General features: G+C 37.3%; 1 protein-coding gene across 2 annotated transcripts in view; it reads right to left on the reverse strand.

The window, feature by feature from the left end:
* The window catches only part of wnk4a (WNK lysine deficient protein kinase 4a), a 63977-nt gene that overhangs the window by 34705 nt on the left and 14406 nt on the right, over positions 1-14866 (reverse strand). For both annotated transcript variants that reach the window (XM_072456689.1, XM_072456688.1), the window contains exons 3-4: positions 2866-3038; positions 1961-2181 (exon numbers count right to left, since the gene is read on the reverse strand). In XM_072456689.1, coding sequence (XP_072312790.1) covers positions 1961-2181; positions 2866-3038 — 394 coding nt within the window. The remainder of the gene's footprint in view (positions 1-1960; positions 2182-2865; positions 3039-14866) is intronic.

Genomic DNA, 14866 nt, shown 5'->3' on the forward strand with positions numbered 1-14866 from the left:
TTAGGCCCGAGCGCCACAAGCTGGCGAGAGGCCTATTAATCTCGTAAGGCCGTGCGAAGCACGGCTGCGAAAGTGCGCACGTAGTGCGCACGAAATCGAGCGCGAAGCGCTCGCCCACTTCCAAACTCTCACTAACGCACTCCTCCACTCATGCACGCCCCGTGCATACTAATTAGTAGTAGGAAAATGGAACATTACCGTTGTAAACGGGCGAAGCCCGTGCAAAAGTGCGCACTAAACGAGCACTTTACATTGAGATGATGACCGCGAAGCGGTCGTCATCCCCATATAAAGCACTCATTTGCGCTAAGTAGCTTACGAATACGTTCCCCATCTCTTGCATGTTCCGTGCATATAAGCATGTAATGCAAAAATTGAACATTATTACTGTATAGAGGGCCAAAAACACAAAGTGGGCGGAGCCCACTCAAAATTAACGAAAGTACCCGTCAGTGACCAGGGACCCACACCATGAGGTAGGAAAGCGCGAGCGCTTTCCGAAAATGTATAGTTTATGATATTTGAAAAATGGGAAACATTGTTTTCGCATCGGAATATTATTCTTCTTCTTCTTCTTCTCGGGACCAACCCCCCTATTTTTCACCCAGTGAACATTGACGAAAAGTCACAAAAATGTTCACACCTCTAAAAATCGTGCCTCTCTACATTCTGGCTATTTCCCTTTTCTAAAATAAAAAAAATTGGCGCGTCAGCGCCCCCAAATGTACCAAAAATGCATTGAGAGATGGGAAATGACCCAAAAAAAATCTGATCGTAGAATCATGAAATTTGCCGCAGAGGTAGATGGTGACAAGAGAAGTAAAAAATATTATTACGGCAACGCCGTCCGCCCAACCAAATGTCGGCCATATTGCTTCAAAAATGGCTAAACATGACTTCGGAGTTTTTCCAAACGTCGTACTTTTACGAACTCCTCCCAGGGCGTTGGCCCTAAAAAGCTGAAATTTGGTGAAAATGCTACTGAGGAGTGGGACATCAAAAGTTATCCAAATTACATTGATACCTCTCACGGTCTCTGTGCGGCGAAGCCGCAAACTGTAGCTAGAATTTCAGAAATCTCCCATATTTAAAATTTCTGCCGTTTGCGCGGATAAAGTCCGAATTGCGTCAAATTAGAATCAGTTGTTAAACTCTTTGCCCTAAACCTACTTGAAGTGAAATAAATTAATTTGGTGCCACAGCGCCCCCTACAGATTTTATATGGAGGTTAAATATTTAGTTTTGCGAAATTATATGAAATTTGACACACAACTCAATTTTGGCATCCCCATCAAAAAAGTAAATGAGACCCATGTCATAATTGTTATGGCTTTGCCGTAACGATGACCGAAACCTTCCATGTTATTCCAATGGGGAAATCGCCAGAACATGTTTACACTTTAGACTTTCACAAACTCCTCTTAGGGCGTCAGCCCTATTAACCTGAAATTTGGTGAGACTCATCTTCAGGGGTGGACCATCAAAAGTTATCCACATTTTTATTCTAAGAGTCACGGTGTCTGTGCGGCAAAGCCGCACATTTTGCCAAGAATTCAAAATAAAATTGCTTTTTGATGGTAAAACAAAGGGGAGAAGATGTGACAGCGTCACAGATTCAGCAGTAGATGTAATAAAAGGACAATTGGGGCGCGTTAGCGCCCCCTCCTCTTGCGGCGTGGCGAGGGCCGATCATTGCCGCTTGCGGCTATATTTCTTGCTATGTTCACAAAATATAGCAGAAAATGGATCCATGTATTACCACAAATATACAAAATGTTAAAACTTAAACCATACAAGAAAAGAGACCCACTTTATTTGAAGGAAATGAAAGAACAAGAATATGTGTTACGTTTCTTGAAAAAAGAAAGAAAGTAACTGGTAATAGTCTGGCTTGTGCAGTGTCTCTACATCCTTTGGGGCGACTGCTGTTGTGATTTTGGGCTGAAATCTGTGCGCTCACCAATGACACTTTTAGCGAATGAGGCACTTTTGAGCGTGGCGAGCCCCAGGTCCCCGATCTTGACGGAGCCGGTGGGTCCGGTGATGAAGATGTTGTCACATTTGAGGTCGCGGTGGATGATGGGAGGAGTGCGCGTATGCAGGAAGTGCAGGCCTTTGAGGATCTGTCGGCTCCAGCGCTGCAGCAGCTTCAGCTTCATCTCCTTGAACCTCTTCAGGTACCTTAAACAAGTTGTTAAAACAAACTGATGACTATAAACGCAGGGCAGAGGAAAGTCATGCTTTATTTTGACGACCAAGAGGATGTTTATTTAAATTCAATTCCAGAGACTCAACAAACGGATAAATGATCTAAGTTATAGGATATTTTTTGCAATATTAAAGGTGGAAGAAAGGACATTAATTATGTATTACATGTTTATGAAGCACTGGCTTATTTTAATATTAAGTTTTTTTGGTAGTAGAAAAAGCTTCAGTTGTAGTCATCTGGACTCAGTTTGAAAAAATAGACGTTTCGACTCTCATCCAAGAGTCATTGTCAATAGATGGTTTTTGGTGTTATCAAAATATAGATTGTCAAAGTGTGTGTGGTAGATGTTGACAAAAATATTCACATTTATTATTATTATTTTGTTTTAGTTTTAATCAGCTCTATTTGTAGTATTTTAAGCATTTTCCATTATAAACAATATAAAAATGTTAACTTCAAAACAACGTTCACAATATTATCAATATTTTAATATATTGCCAGCCTCTAGTGCCAAGAACTAGACCGATCCTAAATTTAGACCATCTATAGCCCTGAGTTTACTTGTTTTGACTTTGGCCTTGAGTAAATCCTGTAAATATCAAATTCCCCTGAACAATAGTCATAGTCATCACTCATATACAAACAGTCCGACTCACGTTTTGAGTGTCCCGGACGTCATGAGCTCGGTCACCAGGATGATGCACTTGTGGCCCTTCACGGTGGACTTCCAGGAGTCGTGAAACCGGACGATATTCGGATGCTGAAGCCCTTTGAGCATCTCCACCTCCTCACTGAAACGCTGCCGCTCGGCTTTGGTCAGCTTACGAGTCTAAAAGACAGAGGGGAAAAAAGCATAAGCAACATTATGAGTGAAAAACATAAATAATCATCATATGGCCCCTGTCAGCGGTTGGGCTCGAGATTGCGAATAATTTGTCCTAAATGTTGAAGCTATAAGAGGAAGCTTTTGAGGAAACTGCTGCATGGACCTATAGACAGCTATGATTACATAAGCTGATACCAGCATATTTGATAAATGACTGTTTCTTTACTTAATGACACAGGCTGTGCAGATGGAAACCACATGCTGGGGGGGACCCTCTGCTTAGTCGTTACATAATCACAATTTTCCAACATAGGGGGTCTTGACTGTACCACTCAAACCAGGTTTGCACAATTCACGTAAAATTGGATCCAACTCAAAAGGGACGTTCTTGTCCTTCCTCTTGAATGAATGGCTCATTTTAGTTCTGCGTCTGCGTTCGGGGGTGGTTAGTGGAAAACCCCTTTGAGACCTCCGCAACCATGAATCCGGCATTGAGGAGGAATTCTGGGAAAAAAATGGGTTGTATATGTTGTATATGCACAATCAACTTGACCACTGCACTTTTCCAAGTAACGGAGAAGATGTGACTCAACACAAAGGGAAGCTCATGTGTCTCCAGTAGAGCTGCGCAATATATCATACAAGATAATATTGGAATTATTGTCATTAGTAATTACATGTAAAGAGTAATCTTCCAAACAACGTGATATTTCTGAGCTTTAGTGGTTAATTTCAATCTGCATTTACTATATACAACACATATACACTATACTTTGAACCTTTGAAGACATTTACCTTATCAAGAGAATCCAAAACTACATTTCACTACATTCTCTACATTCTCTACATTTCTGTGCTCTGCTACTGTTTGTTGTTTCTCTGTGCAGTACTTAAACCAATGCACATTTCAGTTGGTTTCATAAAAACAATAGTCTGCTCATTATAATCATGAGAATCCTGAAAAATATGGAGATTTTTTTAATCAATATTCTCTATAGTCTTGAGTTCTGTTCGGTCTAAAGTCATCAAAGGTCCCTTTCACCTACATCAGTCCCTTGTCAGAAGCTGTCAGGTTACATCATGTGGGGCCGTGTTTTAACAGCAAAGATGCAGAGGTTAAACTTTGAGGTCAACAGTGATGCGGTTATGAAGGCAGAACAAACAGCCACTTTAACGTCACACACAGGGTTACTGTCAAATAGGGGCCAACACGCATTTGATTTGACAACTTTGAGTTTCTGTTCTCAGCTAATTAGCATATGTGCTACTGGTTTTGCATAACTGAGGCACAACACCTTTATTGTCTGAAGGCAGGATTCTAAATTGAGATTGACGCAGTATAAACAATAAATGTAATACATTGTTGAAAGTGTAAAATTTGACTTTTTACTCGACTTCTTATAAATGATGTGCTGTATTTTTGTAGAAGATGCTTGCAAATTGGTCAAATTGGTCTTACTTTCGCAAAAAGGGCAAGTACGTGAATTATCGTTATTTTTTAATGGAACAGGTTATCAATAGTGAAGGCGATAATTGGTCGTCGCTAAAAGTACCTTAATAAGCATCTGCCCACGTAATTGTCATTGGACCCTGGAGACCACAGTCAATCACATGCTTCACGAAATCCAAAGACACCTTCCTCGCGTGAACATTTAAGTGCATCGATCTAATTTGCAGGATGTTAGCGGTGCCACTTTAGCTTTATGGACATGACACGGACACTGGGATTTATGGCTTTAAAGATCAGTGCATTCCTGAAAAGGGGAACCAGCAGTAGATTAGTTATTGTAGCTCATGCGTAAGGTAAGTGGATGAGTCTTTTAGGAAGCTCTATAATACTGAGAAACTGAGTTCATGTAAGATATGGACAATAACATATAATCAAAGCTCCAAAGGGCAGTGCCGAATTGCAGAAGAGCAGAAAGTATTCCAGTGACAAGTACGCCTCGTTTACACTCATTACGGGGCGTTTTGAGTGGACTAATTACAGGCTGACATACCAACAATGGTCTATAGCTGGGTTCAGACAATAGCAAAGAAATGCTCGTCTAATAGTCCGGTCATGGGTTACATTCATGACGATTCCATCCTGATTTGAAAGATTTTGCATGGCAGCAATCCTGTTGTTATAACAACGGCAGAATTCAAATCCACACATTTCATATATCTTTTGAATGGGGAAAGTCCCTCACAAAATTCTTCTTATCAACAAGGAATCATTTGCCTGAAATCCATGCATAAACTGTTCTAAAAGATGATACTGCTCTGAAAATGCACTTTTTCACTGACCCCTAATACAGTTCCACTGTTATTTCTCTTTTATTAAGTTGTTTTAGATTAATATTGTGATAAAATGGCCAAAATATATAAAAAAAAAACATCCATATGTGCTCTAGATTATAACTATATAGCAGACAAAAGCATGTCATTAAATAAGCATACCTTCTCTTACTGACCACTTTTAGTAATACTGCTACCAATATCACTAGAAAAACAACTACTATTGCTGTGAGACAATACAATTTTACAATCACATTACCATTTATGTAAAATCACTGGCTTCTGCCCCCATCCGAGAGTGGGACACCATCAAATTGAAACAAACAATTAAGACTTGTTCAATGACCTACAAAACACCAAATACTGACCTAAAAACATACTTATTTTTAATAACATGTTTTCTTTTTACACCTGTAACCTATGTATTGAAATATTCTTAGAGGCTACAGATGGAGTAATGCTGTGCACTTCCCCAAACATTTACAAGCGCGTTCCACATGCTAATTTAGATTCCTGCTAAATATAAACTTTGAATACTAAGAATACTGGAGACCTGCAGGGGCAATTTGCTCTAACAATGTGTATGAAATATGTGCTGCCTGCCAGACAAATTGCATGTGTCATTATTTCATACAATACCATCAAAATGAGTTTCTATTCCAGATCCAAACAGGTTAAATTGTCCATTATTATGCAAAATGTGGGAAATTAAGGACATCTGGTGACAACAAAAGCTTAAAAATGTGTGTGTGTGTCTGAATACAGCAATGCAGGGTCACAATTTAACAATGATAATAAGATTTACCATCTCTCAGCCATCTCTCTAAACAAACCTGCCTGATATGCGTGTATGCTGCTAGTTGTACATAATTAGCGTCCATACTCCAACTTTTCAGTGATGATCTTTGGCCTGCATCCGGACATGTCCAGAGAAAAGGAGCCCAAAACAAATTGCATAACCCTGGAAAAGCAACACATGCGGGGAGCCGTAAAAACAAGCTAACCCTGCTTTGAAAAAGGCAAGTGCTAATAGACGGAAAACAGCAACACTTCCACAAAGACACACTGTGAAAAATAAACTTGAAAGTTGATAAAAAGATAAATGTACAACGATATATTATAATACTGTGCCGGTGTAAAATTGTAGAAAATTACTACTATCTTTGAGTGCGTTTTTTTTTTGTTTTTAAGTATTTTTATGATTTTTTTCTGGTTACTGTTAGTTTTAAGCCCCAACTTCTCCCAACAGACAATACCGACAATATACAATTCCACTGCTATTAATATGGGCAAACTAACATATTCAAAAGTTTTACCACAAATATACTCTTAAAGAAAGGACTTACTATTGCAACTATTAATACTGGAGGCTATACTCCTTGGACCTTGAAGCTTTCTTGTTGGAAAGATGATTTATTCTTAGCCGAGGGGAGGTGTGTATATTGAGTTGGGGGTCTGCAGTGGTTAAGTTGGGAAATAGTTGGGCTCAGTGCCACACAAGTGCAGTTACATAAGCCGTGTTGATGGTAGAAAAGCCTGTTAGCATTAAGAAGTCCCTGTCAACGTGTCTGTTGTGACAACCGGAATGACAGCAACACAGAGTTTGTACTAATACCAGGAGAAGAGACCGGCCCAATACGGGAATAGGAACTCCGTTCTATCGCGGTGTTAACTTAAGTTTGTGGAAAGAGCGGTCAGACAGTAGGATTCGAACGAAGCGTAAATAAATACAGGGAAAAATGATGGACAAGCAATAAATGGATCCAGTCATACTACTTTTAGCTAATTTTATATAGTGAATATTGGTCTAGTTTAGTCCGATTTAGAAGGATACCCTGAAAATGTCCTTAATCGTTACTCATTTGTTTAACATTATGAATAAATATATATTTTGTTCATTTATAAGGTTAGGTTAGAGCGCAGAATATTTGATTTATTTTATATTCATACATATTTTGAGAGTGCATATGCAATAACAGATACTGTATCTCCGTTTTGAAAATGTGTTGTAACGTTTGATCTAACCCTCTACACATATCATTTAAAAAAAAGTATTGTTGAAGGGATTCACTAAATAGATTTGACTTTTGAAAACACTGCCAGAAAAAGAGTCAACTGAAAGCCTTTGACAATTTAATACTTTTTTTTTCATCCGCTTTTGCAATTTACATTTAGTAAATTATGTAATCTTTTACCCAACTAGACTATAATCAATGCAAATAAAATACCTTAAATGCCCCAGTCAAGTAGACGATAAGCTTCAGACTACCTCAATGAACCTATTTGGAGAAATTGCATTAGCATAATTGAATTACAGCACCGCCGCTGGTCAACAAAGTAGCTATCAAGCTATCAAGAAGACCATCTCGCTACATTAGTAAGTTCCAGTCAGTCATATATTTTAAAGATTGTATCCAAATTAGTCTAATGCTGTATAGGATCTTAACCTTTGTGTGACAAGGCAAGGGAAATTTATTTGTAGAGCACAATTCATAGACAAGGCAATTCAAATAGCTTCACACAACAGGAAAAAAATGCATTAAAATCACAAAGACATGACAGAAATCACAAAACAGTTAAAGACATAAAGAGAAGAGTACAAAGAAAAGCATTCCAGTCATTTGCACAGCTAAACAAAACTATTTTAGTTTTTTAGTTAGAGTAGAGGCCTGTCTCACATCTTTCAGATTTTAGCTGCATCAAAACTGAAACGCAGATGTGACCGCTTTCAAACACTTAAAAAGGAAAGCTTTACATGTCCCCATACATTAAGCTATTAAAGGAGTCATTAACAGGTACTAAATGTTAAGCTCCAGTCATGGCGGGGTCGCGCATGGACGGTCTACAGCGGCGGACGTGCCTAGCTTAAGCGCTAGCACACCGCTGTCTATCATAGCGGCGGTGACAAGCTAGCGGCCGTAGATCGGGGTCAAAGACGGTGCTAAAACGCAGCCTGACCTCACGGCAAACGAAACTAGCCCGCCTGACTGACATATTCCGCTTATAAACAGCACGTAGGCACTCCCAAGCTACAGTGAACGCGTTTATGTTCGCTGCGTTAGCACTGAAGAGCTACTGTGCCGCTTCCAGAGAAAACCAGAGCAAATAAATGGAGCGAGGTTAGACATGAATCGTGTTAGCATTGAGGGCTCAAACAAGACTGGTCAGTTTTTGGTGAGTTTTATGATTATACATGGGAGTGGGTCATCGAAATGACAATTTAAATAGCTCCGTACCACTTTCTGTCTTTTTATAAAGCGCTGATTCATTGCTGCTCGAACTTGTGTTTCTTTTCATGCTGTTGTTTGCCCACGGATATGAACAGAATTCTTTATATTGTTGTTGTTGTTGTTGTTGTTGTTGTTGTTGTTGTTGTTGTTGTTGTTTTATGGCGGTTGACATCCGAGTGTTGCATTACCGCCAGATTTTATTCCCTGAAAGACAAGTATTATGCTCCTTAATGTTGATTTCTTCCTGATGACTGTCACTTATTTGTGCTGCAGGCAGTGTAAGATTGCAGTTCGCCACAGTTTCTCTATCTCCTCTGCATGTCATAGAACAAGGGGTGAGATAACCGAAACATTATAATTAATAATAAAGATAATATCTTTATTACTAAATATCAAATATTATTTTAAATTGATGAAAAAGTAAAGTTACAGGAAATATATTTTATTTTATTTTACTCTAGCAGGCAATGAGAAGAACTGAAGTTGAGCGATATTAATGAAAGTAATGACAACATAGATTTGGCCACCAAAATCACTTCTTGCAACATTATTTTAACAAACAGAGATAAAAAATAGAGATCGATTGGAAAAAAACTATTGACATAAATATTATTATTATTATTAAACGGTATGTAATATTATTAGGCAATTACATTTCTCGGTTAAGTTTGCACTGTTATTTTCAGGGTCTTGGTCTGAAAAGTTTTTGAATCGTTGCCATGTAGAAGAAGCTGCAAGATCAGGAGTTCACACTTCCTGTTTGATGGTACACGGGGTCAGAGGAGTCACCCTTAACCCCAGCGACACACAAGTCCCCAATCGCTGAAATATCATCTGTCTCCACATTAGTCCAAGCACAACTGGTCCTTACCACGGCTAAATTACACTACAATTCGAGCTGGGACATATATTGAAATGTAGATATTATTGTGAATGTTGTATTGACGAATCTGAACATTGAGTAATGCTTATAGGTTAAAAAGAATGCAACGAAAAGAGTATAAAAACAATGGTTTGTAACACATTTGGATTCACATAACATTGTCTGACTGTTATTGGGATACCCGAAATATAATAAAATATATAGATTATATTATATTATATAGATTTTGTAAATCTCTAACTACAATTCACAATATTGACAAAAAAACTAAAAATCTTGTCTACTAAAGGTTTCTCCAGGCAACATGTCATTATGGAAAATACCTATTTAGTTAGAGACAATAGAAGAATTGTTTATATGCATTTCTATGTAGTTTTAGGCCAACATTACATAATTTATGAGGTTACTGTGTACAAATAAGACAACGGAAAATAGCAACTTTAATACAAACGATGTCATTATATTTTTGCCTGTTATTGTTGTGATTCTGATCATCACAACATTCTTAAGGCCAGTAATTAATATAGTTTCTAGTTTGTTTGGTGAAGCATTGACATCCAAACAATTGCAAACAGATGGCATGTTTCAAATGTAGAGGCTTTTCATGTCAGATATTATTTTTCATGAATACCACTAGTGAAACTAAACTGTCAAGCACAATCATAGCATGGTAAAAGGACAGAAATACCATAGTAACAGAGCTAATGCATTTTACAAGAATGTTATGGCTATCACTTTTTTAATTGATTAAGTAAAATATGTAGTAGGCTATGAGTAATTATCACCATGTAAGTCCACTTAGTTACACATAGTTACCATGTTATTATGATATGCAAGTGCTGTTTTGACCCTGATCTGATTTAACGGAGAGCATTGTGATCGGAAAGGCATTTTTCACACAAACTATACCACGGAACTTACTGGCAGCAATTTGAAAATACTAGAATATACAATATGTGTGCAAAGGAATCACCGTGACATAATCTTTCATTCGCTACCTTAATCCTGAGTTCAAAAGGGTTAAATCGATAAACAATACATTCCCATTGACGAAGGGAGAAAATGACCTTGTTCATGTCATGCCATTTATAAAGAAAAGAGAAGAGTGTGAATGGAACAATCAATATGTACTGTGCCGATTCAAACCCCCGAACCACGGACGCATCACAAGACCCCGGGAGGAAGTTTTGTCTCGATAAAGAAACGGTTGAAGTCAGGTTGACGCAATCAGAACAATTAGAAATGGTGTTTAGTGATGGTTCTTACAATGTATCAGGGTTACGCAATCACTAAACCAGAATATCCATGCTGTAAAATCAACTGTAAGGCAGAGATCGTGTAGACATTCAGTCATCAAGGGAGGTGCCATAGCGAAAGGAAATGTAATTATTTTGTGGAGAAACGTTTTGAGTGGGAAGATGTTTTGCCACTCATTCTTTTTCAGCTTCTTCAGTTCATCTGACAAAGAATAGACTGCACATCAGAACCCGTCGCTTTCTATTAAGTGGAGTAATGGCTGGGCAAATAAAACACAAACATTCATCACACTTTGTTTTTCTTATACTGATTGATCATGATTTTTCATTTTATTTCATTTTGTTGTATTAAAAACAAGTACAAATTATGTATTTCCTGTACATAAACAACAGATTTTAATTATTGTCATAAAGATCTCTTCCACCAAATAAGTTTTTATCGAGGAATGGATGTCGGTAGAAAAGACCTAAAATTGTAATAATTGCACAGTTGGGGGAGTGAATTGTTGTTTGTTGACAAGATAGCAATTGTTAAAAAAAATAAATAGAATATGCATCTACAAAAAAAAAAAAATAATAATCTAAAAAAGCAGCCAAAAGAGTTGATTAAAACTGAAACAAACTTCCAGTGTGATGATTCAAATAAGGATTTATGGAGATACTAAATGTTCACTTTTTGTACGACCAAGATGTTTACAACATACAATAACTAGAACATTCTGATTTGTGACTATCCCCTATTACCAGCTGTTGCCATAACATGCAACATCTAACTGCACTAGAATTCAAGAACAAGTCACATACATGGTATCCTTAAACGTCCATAAATAAACAACATATATTTAGAGACAGAACACTGGGGACCATTATGAAAATTGCAAGTTTGTTACACATTGCCACAGCGCACTTAACAGCTGCAGTGTGTTTTGTCATATGTATTGGCGTCATAAAAGGGCCTGAGGGACGTCGAGGGGCTTTTAACCCTGATTAAACGTAAAGCAAAGTCAAGTGTGCAAGATTCAAAGGTGGCAGATGAGGGAGAAGTCAATGAAATGTAACTTTGATTTGTGCTTCTTGATAATGGAGAAAAAGCACCATCACAATGATTCAAAATTACAATCAATGGACAAATTAAGAACAGATTTCTTTTTTAGTGCGCAATTTTTGTGATTGATTGAGCAATGCTAGAATTTACAATGAAAATGTGTCTAACATAATTTCAAATGAAGTGGTATTCAGATATTATGCATGCTTTGATAGAAGAGGTGGGCAATATATCAAAATGTAGATAATATTGTGACATAATGTTGATATGTTTTTTTTTTGTTTGTGTATATTTATTTTTGTTATAAGAAAAAGGGGGAAAAATAGAGCTGAAATTTTTTTGTGAACATTTTTGTGAAACATTTTTGGAAACTTTCGAATATTTTTTTTTTTGTGACGTTTTAAGTCATTTCACTTTTGTTTGACAATTAAACCTCAACTCAATCTCAACGTTTCAAGAAATGTTTTAACACATTTCTGTTGGATTGACATAATCTTTTCATTTCCTCCACTCTTTTGATTTTTGATTGGCATGACACAGAGGAGCAGAGTTAAGTCCAAAGTTTATCCCTGGACCTCTCCCTAAAACTACAGCGTGTCCGTAACACAATGTGCTGTCATCTCCTGTAATCTCATCTAAAAATAGCCCCTTTCTCTCTGTGGTTAGTAATACAGTGCTGGTGTATTGATAGATATATTAGCTTAGTTATCAGGATTTAGAAGTGAAACCTGAGCTATAACTTTGCATTTCGGCTACAGCTTTTCTATGGTGCTAAGGTGAAATTGAAACTCCCCAATGACTTAAAAAATATATGAGAAAATATCAATCTACCACGCGATATGAACTCGTGCTATAACAGGTCCAAACCAGGTCTGAACTTTAAACATTTAACATGATTTGATGAATAAAAACTACACACACACAGACACACACAGACACACACACAAACAAATTGTTGCTGCATTTCAATGGTATTTTGTGAATTGATGACAGAGGGAATAGAACTTCTACTTCCTTTACTCATCAACTTTTTTTTGACATCCTTCACAAATTGCCACTTGATGGAAAGTACTAATTACAAATACATGTAAACTTGTCATATGCACTTTTTTTTTTTAAGGGAGGACAGAAAGTAAATAAAAACACATTTATCTTCATAACAAAAAGCCAAATTTGTCAGGTATTTACCCGAATGTGTCCTTTTTATCCTTGATTGCCATTTATTGCTACAGTTAAAGATTACAAGCCTAGAGCCAAACAAAGGATTAGGAGTGAATGTTCCTGGCGCCAATCCTCCAACAGTTAAAATAACCCGGGCATCTAACAGTATTTGCGCATACTTGCTTTTATGGTTTGTTTTAGCTAACCTGCGTGACACTGGCAGGGTTCGGTCATTCACTACCAGCAACGGAAAAAACAGCCTCCTGAAAAAAGTCAGGAACACTTTGTCCTATGCTAACACGCGTGTAAGTATATGTTTTCAACTTAGCAATATAAAACAGTGAGGCACAAGTAACCAAAGTAGCATTCCTTGAATTCACCACAATACAGGAAGTAATACAGTCGGCATTATGGGTTTGTTGTTACAGGTTTAACCATTGGGTCACGTCGAGGTTGCTTATAGATTTTGAGTTTGCAATAACAGAACTGGGCCGATAAGACTGAGACACGGACACTTGGCTCTGAAATTAATATAAAGTTTGGAAGGAGGGCTGACTGACATGTTTCTGCAGATTTATTTGAGGTCGTCATGCCCCCGGGATCTGGCACCGCCATACAAAAAGATATAGTGTACTTTCATTTCCTCAAAGAGTTGGATCCAGCATTGATATAACAGGTTCACCGCGGTGAATTCGAAGGGAAAGAATATGCCTCTTAGGTCAATACATTTAGTAACATTATAGTAGCAATTAAATGTTTCAACAGGTTGGCACCAAGTTGAAGATCAAAGTGTAATTTGACCCAATTAAAAGTAGAGCAAACTGTCAAACGAATCAGCTGCTTAAGTAAAATTCTAGGCATTAATGTAAGATCAACACAATGAAAACAAAAGCAATTAAAAATAATCCAAATTTATCGCAGCAATCAACCACCAGTGTGCAAAACATCTCCCAAAATAACCAAAAGTGGATTGGTGAAGAGACACTTAAATTGATTAGGTCAAGGTCTAGGTTATTTAACTACTGTACACATTTAACAGATACAAGCAGAAAAAAAGATTTAAAAAAACACATGAAAACAAACATTAAGTAAAACATAAGGGACTGCTTAATTTGTATTGAAAGCCAGTAAAAAAAAATAAATAAAAGAGAGTTTTCAGTAAGGTTTTAAAACCATTTAGAGATTGGGCCGATCTGATACCGAGGGGCAGTTCCGCAGTCTGGGGGCAGCAGCAGAGAAAGCCCTGTCTAACCATCTGTACTAACAATACCATAACGCAAGATTGAACCAAAATGGTGTGTTACTTTGACAGTCAATTCATCCACACTGTGCCGTAGTACTTTATTCTTCTTTATACTTATTGTTTTTGTCTGTCTCTCGAATGTAAAGCTTCTTTGGGTATCTTGAAAAGCGCTTTCTAGGAAATTCCAAGGAGATCAGAAAAAAAACATGTGTGGTTGATGTTCACCACAGTGACACTTTCCGGGTAAAGTTTAAGAGAATTGTACTTGTTATGTTATTTAAAAGTAAAAATGAAATATTGTAATAAAATGTATATAAGTCTTATGTATTCTGATGATTCTGATTATTAAATAGGCACAATTACTCAACACTGATTTTAAAATAACCTGCATTAAAATCACCGTTATTAATAGTGCATGTTAATCTGTGATAATTGTTACCAAGCATCGTTAAAATTGGCCTACACAGTTTGGTTGGTATGGCAACATTATCCTGCTCGCTTATCCAAACAAGACCTTTCACAATTACCTGCTCTTATTAAACTATCCAAATACTCTAAAAGTACCACATACAAAGAATACAAAATTAAGAATAACCCTGGACCATGAAGTAGATTTAACTATAATTTACAGCGGGTAAATTGTGTTACAGCGACAAACAAGGATGACCTATCGAGTACTCGGACTGCGCACGGCCGGATATAGTTTAACGAAGTGTGGGTTATGCAAGTGCAG

This window comes from Eucyclogobius newberryi, unplaced genomic scaffold, assembly GCF_026437365.1.
Source record: "Eucyclogobius newberryi isolate DKJ021-1_F unplaced genomic scaffold, fEucNew1.0.hap1 SCAF_20, whole genome shotgun sequence".
Taxonomy (NCBI): domain Eukaryota; kingdom Metazoa; phylum Chordata; class Actinopteri; order Gobiiformes; family Gobiidae; genus Eucyclogobius; species Eucyclogobius newberryi.